The sequence below is a fragment of the Salvelinus sp. IW2-2015 genome, linkage group LG20, assembly GCF_002910315.2.
Source record: "Salvelinus sp. IW2-2015 linkage group LG20, ASM291031v2, whole genome shotgun sequence".
Lineage (NCBI taxonomy): Eukaryota > Metazoa > Chordata > Actinopteri > Salmoniformes > Salmonidae > Salvelinus > Salvelinus sp. IW2-2015.
The window spans coordinates 8,605,057-8,620,160 of NC_036860.1; the positions used below are offsets into that span (position 1 = coordinate 8,605,057).

The 15,104-nt window shown below is 42.8% G+C and overlaps 1 protein-coding gene across 2 annotated transcripts in view; it reads right to left on the reverse strand.

Moving 5' to 3' along the window:
• LOC111980686 (F-box/LRR-repeat protein 19) overlaps nt 1-15,104 on the reverse strand; it is a 38,165-nt gene that overhangs the window by 16,844 nt on the left and 6,217 nt on the right. The window contains exons 1-2 of one of the 2 annotated variants that reach the window (XM_024011560.2): nt 11,585-12,319; nt 5,616-5,801 (exon numbers count right to left, since the gene is read on the reverse strand). In XM_024011560.2, the coding sequence (XP_023867328.1) occupies nt 5,616-5,786 (171 nt within the window). In that variant the 5' untranslated portion in view covers nt 5,787-5,801; nt 11,585-12,319. Of the gene's footprint in view, nt 1-5,615; nt 5,802-11,584; nt 12,320-15,104 lie in introns of those variants that run through there. The other variant, XM_070449175.1, reaches the window with a different exon arrangement.

Consider the following 15,104-nt stretch of genomic DNA (forward strand, 5'->3'; position numbering starts at 1 on the left):
GAGTTCAACAGGTTGGAGGGGTGTATGCTGGGCGAAGAACATTCAGAAATCTCTTCCAATACACATTGCCTGTGAGCATCAGAGGTGAACCAGTTGCATACACAGCTCAAGCAAGACATTCATCAGAATTTCTCTGACTACGTTCCTCCATTAAGTCAAAAAACCTGATTCCAGGAGAACCATGAGCTGTTGCTATCGATAAGGTGTCTGATTCATCATGTTCACATCGAATAGAAGTAGAGGGACTTTTGTCAGACGTTGCGTGTTGTGAGCGCTGAATTAACTTTATGCACTTGGCCAGATGATTCTGCATCTTTGTTGCCAAATCAAATCACATTTGATTTGGCACAGTATTTGCAAAATGTACACAGCTTTTCCTTCTACATTAGCTGCAGTGAAATGTCTCCACACATCAGATCGTGCCTGTGGCAGTGCCCGTGGCATTGGCCTGTAAAGATATATTCTTTTTTTTACATAGTAAAAAAAAAAAGAATAAAAAAGAAAGAAAAACGTCCTCTGTGTTTCTTTTCAGCAAACTTAACATGTGTTAATATTTGTATGAACATAACAGGGTTCAACAACAGACAAACTGAACAAGTTCCACAGACATGTGACTAACAGAAATGGAATAATGTGTCCCTGAACAAAGGGGGGGGGGTCAAAATCAAAAGTAACTGTCAGCATCTGGTGTGGCCACCAGCTGCATTAAGTACTGCAGTGCATCTCCTCCTCGTGGACTGCACCAGATTTGCCCGTTTTTGCTGTGAGATGTTACCCCACTCTTCCACCAAGGCACCTGCAAGTTTCCTGACATTTCTGGGGGGAATGGCCCAAGACCTCACCCTCCAATCCAACAGGTCCCAGACGTGCTCAATGGGATTGAGATCCGGGCTCTTCGCTGGCCATGGCAGAACACTGACATTTCTGTCTTGCAGGAAATCACGCACAGAACGAGCAGTATGGCATTGTCATGCTGGAGGGTCATGTCAGGATGAGCCTGCAGGAAGGGTATCACGAGGGAGGACGTCTTCCCTGTAACGCACAGCGTTGAGATTGCCTGCAATGACAACAAGCTTAGTCCGATGATGCTGTGACACACCGCCCCAGACCATGACGGACCCTCCACCTCCAAATCGATCCCGCTCCAGGGTACAGGCCTCGGTGTAACGCTCATTCCTTCGACGATAAATGCAAATCCACCCATCACCCCTAGTGAAACAGAACTGCAACTTGTCAGTGAAGAGCACTTTTTGCCATTCCTGTCTGGTCCAGCGACGGTGGGTTTGTGCCCATAGGCGACGTAGTTGCCGCTGATGTCTGGTGAGGACCTGCCTTACAACAGGCCCACAAGCCCTCATTCCAGCCTCTCTCAGCCGATTGCGGACAGTCTGAGCACTGGAGGGATTGTGCGTTCCTGGTGTAACTCGGGCAGTTGTTATTGCCATCCTGTACCTGTCCCGTAGGTGTGATGTTCGGATGTACCGATCCTGTGCAGGTGTCGTTACACGTGGTCTGCCACTGCGAGGACAATCAACTGTCTGTCCTGTCTTCCTGTAGCGCTGTCTTAGGCGTCTCACAGTACAGACATTGCAATATTGCCCTGGCTACATTTGCAGTCCTCATGCCTTCTTGCAGCATGCTTAAGGCACGTTCACACAGATGAGCAGGGACCCTGGGCATCTTTCTTTTGGTGTTATTCAGAGTCAGTAGAAAGGCCTCTTCAGTGTCCTAAGTTTTCAAAACTGTGACSTTAATTGCCTACCGTCTGTAAGCTGTTAGTGTCTTAACGACCGTTCCACAGGTGCATGTTCATTAATTGTTTATGGTTCAGTGAACAAGCATGGGAAACAGTGTTTAAACCCTTTACAATGAAGATCTGTGAAGTTACTTGGATTTTTACAAATTATCTTTGAAAGACAGGGTCCTGAAAAATTTACATTTCTTTTTTTGCCGAGTTTACAATTCCATGTACAGATAAATAGTTAAGCAGTTAGATTAAACAATTAATTTGTAAGATACATGTTATAAAATGAAACATGTATGGAAACAGGTGAATTAACACTCCTCAGTTAGCAGGCTCAAGCAAGCTAAAACCCACATGGTAGATAATAAATAATAAACTAACTAGCAGAAATTGTTAACAAGTTAAAATTATTTAAACACCTTGCTGTAGGCTACTATTTAATAGTTAAAACAAAATCATGTATGTCATAAAATATATTCACCCCACCCAGTATTGTAATCAAAACTTACCAGAAAGCATATAGTCCTTGGCTCAAACAGTGTAGTAATGTGGGCTCAATATAATCTCATTAGTGTGCAAGATCTTGAGAATCAGCTGCACATGTGATAAAATAATGCACCGTGCATGCAGAGGGTTGCAATTCCATTGAATTTGGGATAGTTTAACCAGAATATGTCACAAGACCTAGTATTGCCTTGTGTATCCCACAAAAAAGGTTCACTGTTATAAACTGACTGATGAATTTAAGCAAAATTCCAGGGATTAACTTCCTATGGAAAATKTCTCAATAAATTTCCGACCCTTTGCAACCCTATATACAGCATACCCACTGGCATACATGCAAAAGCACATATAAGACCGCTTTCCTTCTGGCAGGTTCTCCCATCTCAGCCAAGGAACTTCGTAGTTCTGTCAGAGTAGTTATTGGGTTCTTGGTCACCTCCCTGACCAAGGTCCTTCTTGCGCAGGTTGGTCGGACGGTCACCTCCAGGCAGAGTCTGGGTAGTTCCATATTTTTTCGAGACCAATGTGCTCTTGGAAACTTTCAAAACTCTAGAAGTGGWTTTATACCCTTCCCCAGATATATGCCTCATCACAATTCTATCTCAGAGATCTACAGACAGTTCCTCAGACGTCATGGTATAGTTTCTGCTCTGACATGCACGGTCAACTGTGGGACCTTATGTAGACAGGTGTTTTTCTTTCTCAATCATGTCCAAACAATTTAAATTGGCCACAGGTGGACTCCAATCAAGTTGTAGTAACATCAAGGATGATCAAAGGAAATTGGATGCACCGGACCTCAATTTGGAGTGTCAAATGGGTGTGCATATTTATGCAAATCAAGGAGTATGAATATTTTCTGAAGGCACTGTAACTGTAGTCAATGGGTTGTCAATCGATTGTGTATCATAAACAACGTGAGTTTATATTCCAGTCTAAACAGTGGTTTCTGTTTAGACGGGATCTCAATAAGTGCGAGGGATATGCCAAAAGCTCTTAATGCTCGTCCTTTCACGTTTGGGAAAAGACGCGGGTCACAACATGTTAGCAGTGGATGTGGAGACTCCCTTCTTCACGTTCATTGTTTGGCAGGGTGGAAGGTTTGTGTAACAGGAAAAACAACCTTAACTTCAGTCTTAYGTAGATAAATTACAATATTTGATACTGAGGTTAATTAAGCTATAGGTTAGGTAATGTGCTCTATATACCAGATGCCAATCAAATCTCATTACACATTGAAAACGRCAACAGTATACAGTGCACTCGGAAACTATTCAGACCCCTTGACTTTTTCCACATTTTGTAACGTTACAGCCTTATTCTAAAATGTATTAAATTGTCACCCCCCCTAATCTACACACAATACCCCTTATTGATAAAGCAAATAAAGGTTTAGAATTTTTTGCAAATGTATCAAATATTAAAACCGTAAATAACATTTACATAAGTATTCAGACCCTTTACTCAGTACTTTGTTGAAGCTCCTTTGGCAGCGATTACAGCATCGAGTCTTCTTGGGTATGACGCTACAAGCTTGGCAAACCTGTATTTGGGGAGTTTCTCCCATTCTTCTCTGCAGATCCTCTCAAGCTCTGTCAGGTTGGATGGGTAGCGTCACTGCACAGYTATTTTCAGGTCTCTCCAGAGATGTTCGATCGGGTTCTAGTCCGGGTCACACAAGGACATTCAGAGACTTGTCCCGAACCACTCATGCATTGTCTTGGCTGTGTGCTTAGGGTCATTATCCTGTTGGAAGGTGAACCTTTGCCCCAGTCTGAGGTCCTGAGCACTCTGGAGCAGGTTTCCATTAAGGATCTCTGTACTTTACTCTGTTCATCTTTCCATCGTCCCTGACTAGTCTCCCAGTCCCTGCCACTAAAAAACAACCCCACAGCATGATGCTGCCACCACCATGCCTCACCGTAGGGATGTTTCCAGGTTTCCTCTACACATGACGCTTGGCAATCAGGCCAAAGAGTTCAATCTTGGTTTCATCAGACCAGAGAATCTTGTTTCTAATGGTCTGAGAGTCCTTCAGGCAAACTCCAAGAGGGCTGTCATTTGCCTTTGACTGAGGAGTGGCATCCSTCTGGCCACTCTACCATAAAAGCTTGATTGGTGGAGTGCGGCAAAGATGGTTGTCCTTCTGGAAGGTTCTCCCATCGCCGCATAGGAACTCTGGTGCTCTGTCAGAGTGAATATCAGATCCTCGATCACCTCCCTGACCAAGGCCCTTCTCCCTCGATTGCTCAGTTTGGCCGGGCAGCCAGCTCTAGGAAGAGCCTTGGTGATTCCATACTTCTTCCATTTCAGAATGATGGAGGCCACTGTGTTCTTGGGGAACTTTAACGCTGCAGAAATGTTTTGTTACCCTTCCCCAGATCTGTGCCTCGACACAATCCTGTCTCGGAGCTTCACGGACAATTCCTTCGACTTCATGACTTGGTTTTTGCTCTGACATGCACTGTCAACTGTGGGACCTTATATAGACAGGTGTGTGCCTTTCCAAATCATGTCCAATCAATTGAATTTACCACAGGTGGACTCCAATCAAGTTGTAGAAACATCTCAAGGATGATCAATGGAAACAGGATGCACCGGAGCTCAATTTCGAGTCTCATAGCAATGGGTCTGAATACCTAAGTACGGTATCCGTTTTTTAATTAATACATTTGCAAAAATGTCTAAAAACCCGTTATCGCTTTGTCATGGGGCACAATATTTTTTTCTTTAATCCAATTTAGAATAAGGCTGTAACGTAACAAAATGTGGAAAAGGTAAAGGGTCTGAATACTTTCCGAATGTATGTACTGTGCATGTTCCAGAAGTTAGTGTCAGATGTTACATCCTATCTAGAAAATGGCATCAGTTGTACAATTGATACATTTACTAATACATTCACTTTTGGATGCAATAGAGCAGTGGCACTTTTCCTAGTGAGAGTAGAATAATATTGGTAACGAGGCAAGAATGAGCAGTGCGTGTTAGGGCTGGGAATTGCCGGGGACCTCACAATACGATATTTGGTGCCGATACGATATATATTGCAATTCTCAATTCTATATGTATTGCAATTCGATACTGTGATTTTATTGCGATTCAATGTTCAAATATATTGCTCACCATATGTCTACTGCAGAGGGACAAGAGAGAGCATAAGTTGCTGAAAACAAATAGGCTGCCTATTTAAAAAGAAGATGGAGAACAAGCTATGAAGGAAAAAAATACTGGAGTTTTGGTACAGGTACAGCCAACTAGCAGAAAAAAACAATATTGCAATATTGTAAAAATGATAACACCTCAAAAATAATATCCTGATATGTAACTGATTTCTCCCCCCATCACTAGTGTGTGTGTTCTAACTTACGGCTGTGCACTGTCGGAGCAGACAGGACTGCTTCATCCTTCCGGGCCCGCCAAACTTTTTCATGTCCTTGCAGAAGTGGCACTCGCCGCACTCGGTCCGCATGCAGGCCTGACAGCGTCGGCACCGCGTCCGCCGCCGCCGTGCCCCTCCCAGAGCCTTACTGCCTGACATCCCCTCTGCAGTCAACTGGGGAGAGGAGACACACAGGTCAATACAAATATAAACTACATATACTAGATGCCAGCAGCCAGACCTCCCCTCTGGAGAAAAAACAATACGGGTAAACACAAATGTATACAGTGCATTCGGAAAGTATTCAGTCCCTCGTTTTGTTACATTACAGCCTTATTCTATTCTTTATCTACACAAAAAACAGATACCTTATTTACATAAGTATTCAGCCCCTTTGCTATGAGACTCAAAATTGAGCTCAGGTGCATCCTGTTTCCATTGATCATCCTTGACAGGTTTCTAGAACTTGAATGGTCCATCTGTGGTAAACTCAATTGATTGGCCATGATTTGGAAAGGCACACCTGTCTATCTCTATAAAGGTCCCACAGTTAACAATGCATGTCAGAGCAGAAACTAAGCCATGAGGTCAAAGAAATTATCCGTAAAGCTCCAAGACAGGATTCTGTCGAGGCACAGATCTGGGGAAGGGTACCTACAACTTTCTGCAGCATTGAAGGTCCCCAAGAACACAGCAGCCGCCATCATTCTTAAATGGAAGAAGTATGGAACCACCTTCCTAGAGCCGGCCACCAGGCCAAACTGAGCAATCAGGGGAGAAAGGCCTTGGTCAGGGAGGTGACAAAGAACCCGATGGTCACTCTGACAGAGCTCCAGAGTTGGAGATGTTTTTCAGCGGCAGGAACTGGAAGAGTAGTCAGGAACCAGGGAAAGATGAATGGAGCAAAGTACAGAGATCCTTAAAGAAAACCTCCTCCAGAGTGCTCAGGACCTTAGACTGGGGTGAATGTTCACCTTCCAACAGTACAACGACCCTAAGCACACAGCCAAGACAACGCAGGAGTGGCTTCGGGACAAGTCTTTGAATGTATTTGAGTGGCCCAGCCAGAACCAAGACTTGAACCAGATCGAACATCTCTGGAGAGATGTGAAAATAGCTGTGCAGTGACGCTCCCCAACCAACCTGACAGGATATTGAAAGGATCTACAGAAGAATGAAACTCCCCAAATACAGGTGTGCCAAGCTTGTAGCGTCATACCCAAGAATACTCAAGGCTGTAATCGCTGCCAAAGGAGCTTCAACAAAGTACTGTAAAATGTAATACTTCAGTTTATTTTTAATAAATTAGCAAACATTTCTAAAACTTGTTTTTGCTTTGTCATTAGCGGTATTGTGTGTAGATTGATGAGGGGGGGAAACGATTTAATCAATTTTAGAGTAAGGCTGTACTGTAACAAAGTGAAGGGTTCTGAATTCTTTCCAAATGCACTGTACATAAGATAGGCTGTAACTGTATAAGACTATACCATATGCACATACTGTCTGACATCCCCTCTGCAGTCAACTGAGGAGAGCGGCCAACACAAACTTTACATACACGGCAGTCAACTGGAAAACGGGAGACAGGTTAACATCCGGACATCCACTTTGCAGTAACTGAAGAAAATTTGACCGGTTAGCACAAATATGCACTGCAAATACAGATAAGCACCCCAATCGGAATATCCCCTCATGTCATATGGGAGGGAGGACAAACAGTTCAGGAACATACACAAACTGGGGTGTGCGCCAAAGAGAGCAGGATAGATAAAGAGAAGGAAAGAGGAGAAAGGACAAGAGCTTATTCAGTGAACATACTGAACACGCATGCCAGTGCATTCATAGACCCATGTAAGAGACCAAGAGAAAGACTGACAGTGCAAACACTAGTGGGCAACAGGAGGCCAGTCTGCTCTCTAGACTACTCCTCAGACAGACACCATAAGTGCTGACAGGCTAGTGTATGCTCTATGCTCCTTACCCCCGTGTTATCAAATACAACAGGGCACATACTGTAGGGAGTGTATGGACTCTCCGCATTCCATGGCCTCTAATAAAAATAGGGCTGGTTTACTCTTAGCCCAAGCCCATGTTACAGGCCCCAAGCTAGTTGCTTAACTTGGAACACAAAGCCTCGGGAACTTAACAGATATTGTTTCTTGTAACAAYAAATCCCGCCTCGCCCCTTCACTCTAGGAACTATCACAGGTGATCCTACATTTCCTCAAAACAGCCATGATCAAAGAGCCCGTGGCGAATGCACTGAGGCCCTGGGTCTTCTCTTCTGTAAAGAAGAATGTGGTTCCTGCCTCGAACGAGAGACTGGCCAGGAAGATCATTATTGCATCATAAGTGACTGAGGATGTTGAGGGGTTTTGGGAGGTTCAAATTGCATTGCGTGGGCAACTAAACTGATATATTTTAGGCTGAGGGAATAGGCTTTGAAATGTCTAATGGTCCCATGATTCATCATTAGATCTTGGACATTTGTTTACACTCTCTGACATTTTGAGTAACTGCGTTTCAAATTAAGTGCTCACTGATRGCACAACCGTTGTCTCTGTGGACCTTCAGCCAGTGGATGAACTGCATTAGGATCCATTTCTTCTGTTTTCAGAACCTTTAAAAAGAGGCCAAGTTTAATGTTGGTGCCACAATCTCTGGATGGTACTTTAAGGCATAGTGCTTATTTAAAATCTATAAGAAACAGACCTGTACAGGCCTATCTACTGCACAATTACATGAGGGTTAGGCATATTTTGCCTGTTAACAACGACAACTGATTCCCTTCAGATAGAATTCAAAAGGCTTTTTTGGACTTCAGTGGAAGTCGCAGCCGTGAGCTGCCCAGCCAGCCTAGCAGCCGTGAGCTGCCCAGCCAGCCTACCAGACAAGCTAAATGCCTTGTAAGCTCGCTTTGAAGCAAGCAACACTGAACCATGCACGAGAGCACCAGCTATCCCGAACGATTGTGTGATCACTCTCTCCGTAGCCGACGTGAGTAAGACATTTAAAACAGGTTAACATTCAAGGCCCAGCTGGCAAGTGTCATTACTGAAATGTTCAGCCTCTCCCTGACCCAGTCTGTTATACCTTCATGTTTCAAGCTGACCACCATAGTCCCTGTGCAAAAGAATGCCAAGGTAACCTCTAAATGACTATCCCCCGTAGTACTCACATCTGTAGCCATGAAACATCAACACCATCACCCCAGATAACCTGGACCCACTCCAATTTGCTTTCTGCCACAACAGATCCACAGATGACACAATCTCTATAGCAATCCACACTGCCCTCTCCCACCTGGACAAGAGGAACACCTGTGAGAATGCTGTTCATTGATTACAGCTCAGCGTTCAACACCATAGTGCCCACCAAGCTCATCATTAAGCTAAGGACCCTGGGACTGAACACCTCCCTCTGCAACTGAATCCTGGAATTCCTGAAGGGCCACTCCCAGGTGGTGAGGGTAGGCAACAACAAGTCCGCCACATTGACCCTCAGGGGGGGGCCCCTCAGGGGTGCATGCTTAGTCCCCTTCTGTACTCCCTGTTTACCCACAACTGTGTGGCCGCACGACTTCATCACCATCATTAAGTATGCTGACAACACAACAGTGGTAGGCCTGATCACCGACGGCAATGAGAAAGCGTATAGGGAGGAGGTCCGAGACCTGTCAGTGTGGTGCCTGGACAACAACCTCTCCCTCAAAGTCAGCTAGATAAAAGAGCTGATTGTGGACTACAGGAAACGGAGGGCCAAGCACGCCCTCATTCACATCAACAGGGCTGTAGAAGAACGGGTTGAGAGTTTCAAGTTCCTTGGTTTCCACACCACTAAGGATCTATCATTGTCGACACACACGAACAGTCGCAAAGAGGGAACGACAATGACTCTTCCCCTCAGGAGGYTGAAAAGATGGCCCTCAGATGGCGTGGGCGCTAAGAGCCTCAAAAAGTTCTACAGCTGCACCATTGAGAGCATCTTGACTGGCTGAATCACCGCTTGGTATAGCAACTGCAAGGCGCTACAGAGGGTGGTGCATCCAGCCTAGTACATGACTGGGGCCAAGCTCCCTGCCATCCAGGACCTCTATACCAGGCATTGTCAGAGGAAGGCCCTACAAATTCTCAAAGACTCCAGCCACCCGATTCATTGACTGTTCTCTCTGCTACCGCACAGCAAGCGGTACCGATTCACCAAGTCTGGAACCAACAGGACCCTGAACAGGTTCTACCACAAGCCATAAGGCTGCTAAATAGTTGACCAAATAGCTACCCGGACTATCTGCATTGACCCTTTTTACATCTTTTTTTTTTTATTACTCATCACATATCTGTCTGCTACTGTTTATATCTATCCTGTTGCCTAATCACTCTATCCCTAGTTTTATGAACACATACCTCAATTACTTTGTACCCCTGGACGTCGACTCGTTACTGGTACCCCGTGTATACAGCCCAGTTATCGTTACTCATTGGGTATCTATTATTACTTTTCTATTATTTCTCTATTTTCGTTGTCACTGCATTGCCACTGTTAGTCTACACCTGTTGTTTACGAAACATGTGACGAATAAAAATATATTTGATATCATGTCAGATGTGTAGTAGGGTTGGGCCATATTTGAGRAGACCTCTTCTACAATATGCTACTCCAAATATCGCGATATTCAAAAATCGTTTTGCGCTGTTAATGACTAAATCATAATAGACTGTAAAATTTGTGTGCTTATTTACAATATTAGTTGCATTCTCATTAAATCATCTCTGTTAATTCATTTGGACTTAATTTACAACATATTGATACAGCCTAACTGATAAAACTGCACAGTTTTGATTTGTAAAGATCAAACAGAGTATAGTCTTGCACTTCCCGATATATCATCAATGTCAAATATCACGATATTCAAATTAATCATATATCAGCCCAACCCTAATTTCTAGGCTATACTTTGCATGAATCCATGTAGATAAACAGATACGTGTGGAATATAATGAGACATTAATGCAATGACACCTTGCTGGCTTAGGGGGGGGGGGTGAAAAGCATAGATGATGATAATATAGGATGTTATAAATTAGAGCCAAACATGGACCAAGTGTATGGTCTCTCTCCATCTCACACAAAGAGGGGCTAAGGAAGGAGAGGGTAAGGAAGGACAGAGGCATGATATTGCAGAAACTGAACTGAGATAGATGTTAGTACCAGCCAGGCACTCGTGAAATCAAAACAGTCATTTCAATGTGTGCCTCCCCAGAGGAACCTTTGCCAATCAAGCCAAGGCATTAAATGGGTGTGTTATAGCGCAGTAAACTTACATCCAGTGACATGTTTTATAGGAAATAATTCAGTAAATACTGGGGTTTGATTCATTAGATGGAAACAAATCATTCAACCAAGTATTGGCGTTGCTAGCTGCTGTGGCAAGCAAGCTTGTTAGCCTGCTTGCTAACAATCACAACAAGCATTTACTTAGCACATAAATCATGTATTGACAAAACATGCTTGAAATGTAAATAGCAATGTTGTTTGTTGGGAGGGACTTCTGTAATAATACATGGCTGCACGTATTATGGCCTGTAGCGCAAGATTGATTTGGATGACTAACGTTAGCTAGCTAGCTACAATATAGATGCGCAGCCAATAACTTAGCAGCTAACGTTAGCTAGCTAACTAGTGTGGCTGCTTTACTGGCTACTGTACGTAGTTAGTTCACTACATGTTGTGTAGTGAACATGCTGTACATGAATAACATTGAAAAAAAGGTTTGTTATTTAAACTAATAAAATTATCAATTAATTACACACAAAGTCCTCCGTCATCTCTCCTCCATTCGCTTCCCTGCACTATGATCTTCCTCTTTCATATTGCTCAGCATCTTGCAAAAACAATGTAGTAGATACCTGATCACATTGAAGATGTGAGTTTAGTGGTAAACTGTTATAATTACTAACCTCTTGATATCGAGTCGCATACTCCTTGGTCGCGCATTAGAAATAATATTATTAGCCAACAGTTAGCTAGCTAGCTTTTATATTAGCTGTTAGGGGATCGCTTCCTTGTTTCTTTCTCCTGCAGCCTTTCTTGCTGATTCTGGGTCCCGTGTGGCACGTTCACATGCGTTCCATGTTGTTACAGTGGTAATTGTAGCTAGAAAGATAGCTCGATTTTTCCTTCTTGCCAGTGTTCTCTCTACTCTAGATTAGGCAGAGATGTAAAGGGTTGCCGAATGGGTATGTAACAATACATTTCAAGACGCAACACAGCGTTTTTTTGTGCCATTCACTCCTTTCTTTGACCCCTATCCCTGTTTCTTGGTCTCTCAAATGTCTTCCAACGTGTTCTTGAGGTCTTCAAAACATGCAAAATGGCATATGATTTCGAGACAAAGCGTATTWAAAAAAAAATCTTATTTCGCAGTTTAAATGTCTGCTGCGGTTTTCCCTATAAATTCCAGTCAAAATGAAAGAGACAATCTGAATAGACGGGTGAACGTGGCTATTGTTCTCGTTCTCTATTGTGTGATTCTTGTTTTGTGGGTTTTTTATTAGCTCGTCAGCTACCTTGCTACCGAATTGAAGACACGTTTAATCGTCCGTATGCTCTTGGTAAGATTTGAGGCCATCGTTCTCCATTTTTATCTAGAAAAAAATTCATAAATAAATAAATAAAATATAGTAAATAAAATATGGGAAGGAAAAATATTTCCGCGCCTCCCCTTCAAGACGTCAGAAGCTAAGCATATGGAATTGTGGGATTTGTAGTATAAAGAATGTAGAACCAACCAAGCTCTAATTGTCCCACTGAAAGGTCTGCAAAGGAAGCCTTGTTGGACATTCAAATAGTCAGTTAACATCTATGTATTCTGTGATGGATGGAAGATTGTGGAGAGCCGTGGGCATGTACTTTCTGTGTCTACAATATCCASAAACAAAAGTATGTGATGAAACTACATAAAAAAAGGTGAAGATAGGTTACCCCAGCGTTTCCCAAATTCGGTCCTGTCCTAGCATTACATCATACTTTGATTATTTCAATCAGCTTATGTAATGCTAGGGTAAAAACCAGAATGTGCACCCAGAGTGGGCCCCAGGACAGAGTTTGGGAAACTCTGGGTTACCCAATACCAGGTTGATGTTCCTTGGACAAATAGGTATGATGCCCTTAGGACAACATATAGGTATGGGATAATGTCATCCATCACCATCATATGCAGTAGCAATTGAGCCTGGAGACGACATTAGGTATGGGACAACATAGAACATATAGGTATGATGTTTATGGGACAACATAAGATATGTGTTTCTGAATGAGATTCCTAAACTTGAAAATGCTTTCTAAAGTAAGACTTATTGTTGCTTTTCTCTCTCGCTCTATTCAAGGGGCTTTATTAGCTTGGGAAATATGTTTACATTGCCAAAGCAAGTGAAATGGATAAACAATAAAGTAAATACACTCACACAAGTTCCTAAAGAATAAAGACATTTCAAATGTCATTATGTCTATATACAGTGTTGTAGCGATGTGCAAATAGTTAAAGTACAAAAAGGGAAAATAAATAAATATGGGTTGTATTTACAATGGTGTTTGTTCTTAACTGTTTGCTCTTTTCTTGTGGCATCAGGTCACACAACTTGCTGCTGTGATGGCACACTGTGGTATTTCACCCAATAGATATGGGAGTTTATTAAAATTGGATTTGTTTTTAAATTCTTTGTGGGTTTGTGTAATCTGAGGGAAATATGTGTCTCTAATATGGTCATACATTTGGCAGGAGGTTAGAAAGTGCAACTCAGTTTCCACCGCATTTTGTGGGAAGTGCACATAGCCTGTCTTCTCTTGAGAGCCAGGTCTGCCTACGGCAACCTTTCTCAATAGCAATGCTCACGGAGTCAAATCAAATGTTATCTGTCACATGCGCCGAATACAACATGTGTACCCTTTCCTGTGAAATGTTTACTTACAAGCCCCTAACCAACAATGCAGTTCAAGAAAGAGTAAAAAAAATTGGAGTCTGTACATTAAGATATCCTTTTATTTTGGGTCAGTCACAGTGGTCAGGTATTTTCACTGTGTACTCTCTGTTTACGGCCAAATAGCATTCTAGTTTGCTCTKTTTTGTTAATTCTTTCCAATGTGTCAAGTAATTATCTTTTTGTTTTCTCATGATTTGGTTGGGTCTAATTGTGTTGCTGTCCTGGGGCTCTGTGGGGTCTGTTTGTGTTTGTGAACAGAGCCCCAGGATCAGCTTGCTTAGGGGACTCTCTCCAGGTTAATTTCTCTGTATGTGATGGCTTTGTTATGAAAGGTTTGGGAATCGCTTCCTTTTAGGTGGTTGTAGAATTTAACATCTCTTTTCTGGATTTTGATAATTAGCAGGCCTAACTCTGCATGCATTATTTTACATTGTACACACAGGATATTTTTGCAGAATTATGCATGCAGTCTCAATTTGGTGTTTGTCCCATTTTGTGAATTCTTGGTTGGTGAGCGGACCCCAGACCTCACAACCATAAAGGGCAATGGGTTTTATAACTGATTCAAGTATTTTTAGCCAGCTCCTAATTGGTATGTCGAATTTTATGTTCCTTTTGATGGCATAGAAGGCCCTTCTTGCCTTGTCTCTCAGATCGTTCACAGCTTTGTGGAAGTTACCTGTGACGCTGATGTTTAGGCCAAGGTATGTATCGTTTTTTGTGTGCTCTAGGGCAACGGTGTCTAGATGGAATTTGTCTTCGTGGTCCTGGCGACTGGACCTTTTTTGGAACACCATTATTTTTGTCTTACTGAGATTTACTGGCAGGGCCCAGATCTGACAGAATCTGTGCAGAACATCTAGGTGCTGCTGTAGACCCTCCTTGGTTGGGGACTGAAGCACCAGATCATCAGCAAACAGTAGACATTTTACTTCAGATTCTAGTAGGGTGAGACCTGGTGCTGCAGACTGTTCTAGTGCCCTCGCCAATTCGTTGATTTATATGTTGAAGAGAGTGGTGCTGAAGCTGCATCTGTCTCACCCCACATCCCTGTGGAAAGAAATGTGTGTGTTTATTGGCAATTTTAACCACACACTTGTTGTTTGTGTACATGGATTTTATAATGTATGTTTTTCCCCCAACACCCCTTTCCATCAATTTGTATAGCACACCTTCATTCCAAATTGAGTCAAAAGCTTTTTTGAAGTCAACAAAGCATGAGAAGACTGCCTTTGTTTTGGTTTGTTTGTTTGYCAATTAGGGTCTGCAGGGTGAATACGTGGTCTGTCGTATGGTAATTTGGTAAAAAGCCAATTTGAGTCTGCTGTTAATGATAATGCAGAGGATTTYCCCMAAAATGCTGTTGACGCATATCCCATGGTAGTTATTGGGGTCAAATTTGTCTCCACTTTTGTGTATTGGGGTTATTAGTCCTTGGTTCCAAGATGCCAGAGCTAAGGATTATGTTAAAGAGTTTAAGTATAGCCAATTGGAATTT